General features: G+C 37.5%; 1 protein-coding gene across 1 annotated transcript in view; it reads right to left on the bottom strand.

Annotated features, from left to right (window-relative positions):
• Positions 1-8,267, bottom strand: part of LOC106878640 (uncharacterized) — a 26,243-nt gene that overhangs the window by 4,207 nt on the left and 13,769 nt on the right. The window contains exons 6-8 of the mRNA XM_014927921.1: positions 7,965-8,060; positions 2,958-3,053; positions 1,372-1,467 (exon numbers count right to left, since the gene is read on the bottom strand). Of these exons, the coding sequence (XP_014783407.1) occupies positions 1,372-1,467; positions 2,958-3,053; positions 7,965-8,060 (288 nt within the window). The remainder of the gene's footprint in view (positions 1-1,371; positions 1,468-2,957; positions 3,054-7,964; positions 8,061-8,267) is intronic.

The raw sequence follows: 8,267 nt of genomic DNA, 5'->3' as shown, positions 1-8,267 counted from the left end.
CCACGCTCAATAGCTATGCCTTCCCATGTGTTAGGAGAGATATTGGCATCTCTCAAGGAAACCTTCAGCAAGTCTTTATATCTCTTTTTTTTTGTTTATGTGGAGGTCGCTCTCCTTTAGCTAACTCTCCATAAAAGAGTTGTTTTGGCATCCTTGAATCTTTCATCCTGACCAGATGACCACTCCATCTGAGCCTTTGCTTTAACACAAGAGCTTCTACACTTTCACACCGAGAGCTTTCCAATATCTCAAGATCACTGATGCATTCTCTGATGCTTGCACTGCCTTAGGAATGACAGTCAATCTCAAGAAAACTGTTGTCATGTACCAACCTGCCCCTGGTAAGCAGTATATTGAATCAAATATCTATGTGTATGGTAAAAGACTTGGTGTAGTCGATGAGTTTGTCTACATGGGAAGCACTGTTAATAGGTATGGCAATTTGGACAATGAAATTCCATACAGAATTAGGAAAGCAAGTGATGCTTTCTGAAGGCTAGAAAGGCGTCTCTGGGGTCGGCGAGACATATGCAGGAAGACAAAGATAAAGGTGTACAAGGCGTGTGTACTCTCTTCTCTTCTTTATGGCTACGAGACCTGGGTCACATATCGATAACACCTTAAACAATTGGAACGTTTCCATCAGATGTGTCTCAGACGGATCTATGGCATTAAGTGGGAGGACCGCATCAGTGATCTTGACATACATACATACATACATACATACATACATACATACATACATATGCACATATATGCACATAATAATCTTTGTAAGCCTAGTACTTATCCTATCGGTATTTTTTTGCCGAACTGCCAAGTTAAGGGGAATCAATCCCAGTACTTATATCGTTGCAAAGCCTTTTCAGGTTTTGTCTACCAAATCCATTCACAAGACTTTAGTTGGCCCGAGGCTATAGTAGAAGCCACTTGCTCAAGGCTCTATGCAGTGGGACTGAACCTGGAACCATGTGGTTGGGATGCAAGATATTTATATGTTTGATTACAATTTTAATTTCATACTTAGTGTACATCCACTTGACTGAGAAGCTTCTTAACCACTCAACTGTGCAGTCAAGAGGATAACAGTTGTAATCTTGAACACAGTGGTGACATTCCATAGCCAGAGTACATATCGTTAATAGATTACAGAAAGTTAGTTTACTGTGAGGAGCGTAGAATCCAACATTTTAGTCCTTACCTTTTATCTGAGAGTGAGTTAAGGAGAAAAACAGGAAAGAGGTGTTATTTTGGACAGGTAAATGTTATCATGAGCCTAGTAACTTACTCATTTGACTTCCAGACTTCGAATTGATGGGAATACATTGATGGGAATACAATCAACAAATGAATTCCACCAAGTTTACTTACCTTTGTCTTGAATAAAGATACTTGCGTCTTAAACCTCTCCGCTGCTTGCTGTTCTTCTGAAACGGCCAGTTCGATTTTAAGCTGGATTGTTGCTATCTGCCAAACAAATTTAAATTACATACTTTTATTGTTTTTTGTTATTGGACTACAATCATGTTGGAGAAGTACATTCAAGTGTTTGGACCAGTGGTTCTCAACCGGAGTCCATGTGACCCGTGGGGGTCCATATAAGATTTTTGGGGGTCAGCATTAGCAAAACAGTAAATTGGGGACTCACTTTTATATTATTCTAAAGGTCCATGAAAATATTTTGCTTAAAGTATATTTATTGCAAGAAACAGCTAGGTTTCTTTCTCAAATGCTTTATATAGTTCAGCCTAAACAAGCGAATATGTGATGAACAGAATAGGAAAGAAGAATCTATAAAATTAATGGCTATGGGGGTCCACCAGAAAAAGATAGCAATCAAGGGGGTCCATAGATAAAAAAATAGTTGAAAACCACTGGTTTTTAACTCTAGTACTTATTTCACTCTCTATCTTTTATTGAACACTGCTCATTAAACAGTTATAACATAAAACAGAGATACAGCTTAAACAACACTAGTTTCTCTGTTTATCTGGTGAGGCATCTCACTCAGACCAATGCAACCCTTCTACACCAGATGTCCTGATCTTTCACAGCAGTCTTCAAATGCTCAAATTGATTTCCAGTGTCTTCCACAAGTTGATTGACGTATGCTCCTCTTCGACTACCCATGCATGAGCTTCCAGAGGAGACTGCAAGATATTTCATCTTTACCTGTCCAGCAGTGTCTTGCATAATGCGTTCTTTCTCTGATTAATGAGGTGATGGTAAGAGGACTGCTAACAGTTGTTGCTGTGTAGGGTGTTACTGCCAAGAAAGATTGAAAACTAACGGCACAAAGTATTTTGTGTATGTACTGTCAAGCTTCTTTTCAAGTCTCTTGTTCTGTGTCCATGCTGAAGAGCCATAGAGATTCAACAATTGCTTTGAAGAAACCTCTCTTCATGTTATCAGGAATGTGGGATCTCCATATAATCCTGAGTCTGTCTGAGGCATTCCATACTTACACAGCCCTTACCTGGACATCCTTTTCTATTGAGACAATCTTGATTCCTAGGTCAGTAAAGTCATCAACTCAGATCGGCGCCATTCAGAGCACACATATCCCCTGTTACATCACAGCCCACACATTCAGTCTTACTGGCATTGACATATTGTCCTAACTGCACAGCTGCAGCCTTCAATACATGTAACATTTCCTTTGCTAGTTCTTTGTCATCTCCAAGCATACTAAGATCATCGACATAGTCAGCATCTGATATTTTCACTGCTGGTTGTTTTCTACTTCTAGCTCTCTGAAGTGTAAATTCATGATCTTTGTTGATGTCAATGGATATACTTAAGACTAATCCAGCTATATCATAAACAGGTATAGAACCAGAGTGCCTCCTTGAAGGACACTAGCATGAATGTCAGTAACCATCCCACACATCTAATGAGCATCAATAAACAATCATAGTAATATTAGATAAGAAAAGAATGCTATCAAATTTACTTACTTGTGAATGGAGTTCGGACATTTGTGTGACATTCATCTCATCTATTTTCTCTTTCTCAGATACGAGCCAATTTATTTGATTGTAAAGTGACTGGACCTGTCAAAAAAGTTGAAATATATTTCTATGTTAATTTATTGGTTTTAGTCCTTGCACAGCAGCCATGCTGCTATACTGTTGCACCACCTTCAAGGACTATAGAGTATTAGATTTATCCCCATACATATTTCACTCTGGTATTTAGATAAATCAACTCTTATTTGTTGAATATTGATAGGGTACTGGACAAAATCGTTACAACATTACCAGCATCAGTTTTAGATAGAAGTTAACAAAAACATAAGACACAACAATGCACATGTATGTGTACGTATATGCACAGCTACTAAGGAAACTAGATGTACATGAATGGCTTTTGGGGGCTGAGAAGTAATAAAGTGAATTTCAAAATAGAGTTTTGTAATGATTTTGGTATGAAGATATGGGTTCATCACAGCCCAGTCTGCAGCTCCAACTAATTGATCATTGTTTACAGGCCATCACAGAAGCATTTAAGACCAGCTACCCAAGGAAATTCCCATATGCTGATGACCTAGCTCTTATTATTGAATGTGGTAGAATTAAAATAGAAATTCCAGGTATAGAAGCAAAATCTAGGATTTATGACTGAAAACATTATGACTGAAAGCTTTAGGACAGAAAGGCCTTAAAAGCTTTAGAAAGGACTAAGGTGTTAAATAAGTAGGAAAGGAAACAGAATTCCAGTGTCATCAGGAAAATGGCCTTGCTTGAGGCAGAGAAGAAGTAGGTAGGAACTTTATATGCTGTTCTTAATGTGATGAACACGCAAGAGAAGTAGTGGAATCACAGGCAGACTAACCGTGAAAGTAAGCATTGTATGTGGCAGATTTTTACGAGCAATATGCACTAAGAGCAGACTGGAAATGGATACTTTTAAATACCTAGCTGGCTCACTAGAAGTAATTACCAAGGTGAAATAATTAGTAGAGGAGGCGAGTGTTCAGAAAATATAGTAGCCAGGGTAAGAACAATTTGGAAAAAGTTCTAGAAGATACTACCTCTGTTAATAACAAGGTTTTTCTTTCTCCGAGTGAGGGGAAGTTTGCATGATAAAGTACAAGGGTTTGAGCAATCAAATTGGTTTGAGCAATCAAACTGACTATAGCACTATTTTCAGTTTGTTACTTATTTTATTGGTCATTCTTTGTCGAACTATTAAGCTATGGGACATAAAGGGACACTATATAGTGTCAATTTTTAGACTAGTGTTAAAAATACGGATAAACGAAATACAAATACATAAACACACACACGCACACACCTCTAACTGGGATGGTGCATACCTTAAATGAAGATTTGTGAAGGCTACAAGGAGATAAAACAAACATATTCCACTAAATATTAGTGTGTTTAGATTCTAGATTACAAATAATCTGAGCAAAAAACTGGGTATGAGAGAAATGAAGTGTAGTATACAAGTATTGGTAGCCTGCATATGGAGGATGCTGGGAAGTGGCTGAAGATTGAGCACAGACAACACAGAGTTGAAAGGTCCTGACTGAGGACATGACAACCTTTCTGTTATTGGTGCAACAATGAAATGAAGCCAGTGCACGCTGTAAAGCAGTTGGTGTCATGAAGGGCATGCAAAATCAACGCCAGCACTGAGGTAGACTGAAACCAATTTCTTTCAAACTGTGCATGCCAAATGGTCTTCATACGAAACCTTTAAATATAAAATATTTTTTTTACCTGACTCAAATATTTGCTGAGTTATGGCCATTTGAAATTTTCAAAAAAGTGACATTTTTTCGGTTACTAAATAACTTTGAGAAGTCATATCTCAGCTACTATTTGTGGAAGAAAGCTAATTTCTTTTTTTCCATTTTAAAGCATTTTTTGAGAAAGAGATTTGGAAATGCAGGGACAATTCTAGGGGCAACAAAAGTTGCATTGCTTTATCCCAAACTCACCTCCAAAAATTAAGGTAAAAATGATATCTACAATAGATAATTATATTAAAATTAGAATCTCCATGCAAGATGCTATTCAATTTGAGGATATAAAAGGATTTGTAGCTGCAATTTACGATGGTGACTGGTGGTTAGCCTGTGTTCTAGAAACATATTCAGAAACTATGCAAGTAAAACTCATCTTTCTTGAACCTAAGGGACCCTCATCATCATTCCAGGTTCCTAGAAAGTCAAATGTTTTAACAGTGAGTTATTTAGACATCCTTTGTAAATTTGACCCCAGTACTGCTACAGGAAGAACATTATGCTTTCACGGAAAAAGAAATGAAAAATGCATCACAATTATCAATTTCAAGAAAATTGTCTCATTAAATTTCTAAGCTTTCAGAATTTCATCTGACAAGTACTTAATCATTTAAAGCAAGGCAAAAGTGGGAGGATGGGACATGTGGCTTCATCTGCTAAGCTATCAGAAGTGGCCCCTTAGGCGATGGGATACAAACACTTTGATTCTAAGTGTTGGCAGTGGCATTGCTAACATTGACCATAGCAGAGCTGGATAATAGTTACAATAGTAAGCAAGTTTTGATAATTTGTCATTACTTTTCACTATAGTTTATATTTATTTAAAATATTTCCCATTGAGATTCCAGTATGAATTTTTTTATGTGAGTTGTGACTAAGTAGGGCAATATTTGGATAAAATTTCAAAAAAATCGATGACTGAATCTTTTGACCTATGAAAGATCACGGGTCAAATTTTAGGTCAACTTAGTTATTTTTAATGTAAGGAAAAAATACACCAAACAAAAGTTGTAGATCTATTTAAATGCTTTAAAATGAAAAAAAAAAGAGTTTTCTAGCTAGCTGAGATAACCGAAAAAATGTCACTTTTTGGTAAAAAAATATTTCATATTTAAGGGTTTCATATGAAGGCCATTTAGGATGCAAAGTTTGAAAGAAATTGGTTTCGGTCATCTTCAATTAAAAAAATAAAATTATTGATTTCGTACGGAATTACCCACCAAGAGGTAAAAACCATGCCAAAATTGGAATATACAAGTGAGATATAGTTTTACAACCAGTCTAAGTAGGTAGTAACTCAGAATATGAAGAGAGTTAGACAGTGACAACCAATGCAACCCAAGCCAGCGTAGAAAGCAGTTGTTAAATAATGACAATCATGCCTAACAAATGCCAGCACAGTTTCCGTCTGTTACTTTTTCCTCACAAGGAATTGGTCAAGTTGAGTCTATAGTGGAACACAGAACACAATAACTTAAATTGGAAACAAATTCTTGCACGTCATATCCGTGCAAGCTTTCTATTTCTGTGAATGTTGAAACAACTGGATGTCCTTACAAGTGGAAACTATAAAACTGTGAAGAAGGTCAGATGTGGGGGCATGTGCTGTTGCAGCACTTTGCTGTATTCACTGTTTGTCTGCATTTCCCCAGGTCCTCCTGGGCAAACCGTTAAACAGAGTCCTAGTCAGTTCCTATCTCTGTGAGATATGCTCCCGCCTGCCGTGACCATGTGGTCGATCAACACGAGCCATCAACCTAGCCAGATCCTCAAAGAAGAGAACATAAGCAGGGCCTAACTTGGAAAATTGAACAACATGACCAAATAGATTGAGCTGGTGCTCCCGAATCATACAAGTAACAGGATGCATACTAGTTTCTGAGAAGAGTCGTTGGTTGGATGCGAAATCTGACCAATGGTAATCCATAATCCTGCGAAGCGTTGTAGCACCAAAGGAGCTCAGGCAGCTCCCAAGAGCTCTGGACAGTGTCCAAGTCTCACAACTATAGAGCAGGACAGGGAGGACCAGAGCCCTAAAGACCCGAACTTTTTTACTCCTGCACGAGTACAGGTAAGTTCACCGCCGTCAATTCACCACGAGGAAATTTTACTGCGAGGAAAGTTTACTGAGAAAATATATTCATAGTATCTCACCATTAATAGTTAGAAACTATTTTATTTAAAAAAAACAACAGCAAAAAGCGGTGAATTGACGACGGTAAACTTACCCTGCAATGAACTGATGATGGTGAACTTACCGGACATGTCTCGCACAGATATTGGCTGCGCCAAAAAGCTTTGTCCAATGAGATCACACCTGTACCAGCTCGTCCAAGTCTTTTTAGTACTTCAGACTCGCAGCTAATGCCACTATGAATCACACGACGAAAATAAGTGAGGCGGTCAACAACTTCAACATTCTTACTCACAACAGGGACAGAAAAGGTGAAGTCCCCCAAAATGGACTGCAAGTTATTTATTATACCCTTTTTGTGCACAATATGATAGTCTGTGGAAAGCACATTTATACACACACACACACACACACACACACACACACACACACACACACACACACACACACACACACACATATATATATATATATATATACATACATATATATATATAGTTGGAATTTACAAAAAAAAACAACAAAATAGAAGACGAAGACAGGTGGTGTAAACAACAAACAGAAGTATTAATTTAACGCTCGGGAAATGAGAAAGTCTTTTACGTTTCGAGCCTATACTCTTCAACAGAAAGGAACACAGAAATAAACGGAGAGAAAATAGAAAAAGATTTAGTGGCTAGCGATCATATCATATACACATACATACATACATACATACATACATATTATTTGTCTTGAATTTGAGGGAAAAACACTTTTTCTTGTATCTTATATGTGCGCACAAGACAATGGGTATGCACAGATTTAAAATCCCGACCATGAAGTCAATAGAGTAAAATCTATAATCTGAAGACAGTTGTAATGTTCTGTAACACCAGCAACAAGTAAATATGGGAGTTTAGAATCTAATGTTCAGTCCTTTGCTTCAACTGAAAATGCGGTAAAGAATAAAAAGTCGAAAACAGATGTTGTCACTTGGGCTGCGGGTATGCAAACGTAGTCAACATCCCAGTAATTTACCCTCACGGTAAATGGGCTTTTACAAAGATTAATGAGAATTAATCCAAATCTACTTACATTTGACCTGAGATTTGACACGCTGATCACATTCTTCCCTTCTTCGTGCTCTTTTTCTTTAGTGAGGCGATCTAGTTCATTTTGAAGTGTTGCTACCTGTTAAAGTTAAGATGAATTATTGTTTGTTCTTTCGCTTGTTTCAGTCATTGACCAGCAGCTAAGCTGTGGCACTGGGTACAAGGGTGCGAGCAATCACACTGGCTATAGCACTTATGTCAGACTGTTACTTATTTTATCGATTGTTCTTTGTTGAACCATTAAGTTAACTTGTTTTACACACACACACACACACACACACACACA

Source organism: Octopus bimaculoides, chromosome 24, assembly GCF_001194135.2.
Source record: "Octopus bimaculoides isolate UCB-OBI-ISO-001 chromosome 24, ASM119413v2, whole genome shotgun sequence".
NCBI classification, from domain to species: Eukaryota; Metazoa; Mollusca; class Cephalopoda; order Octopoda; family Octopodidae; genus Octopus; species Octopus bimaculoides.
This window is presented reverse-complemented; position numbering and strand designations above follow the sequence as displayed.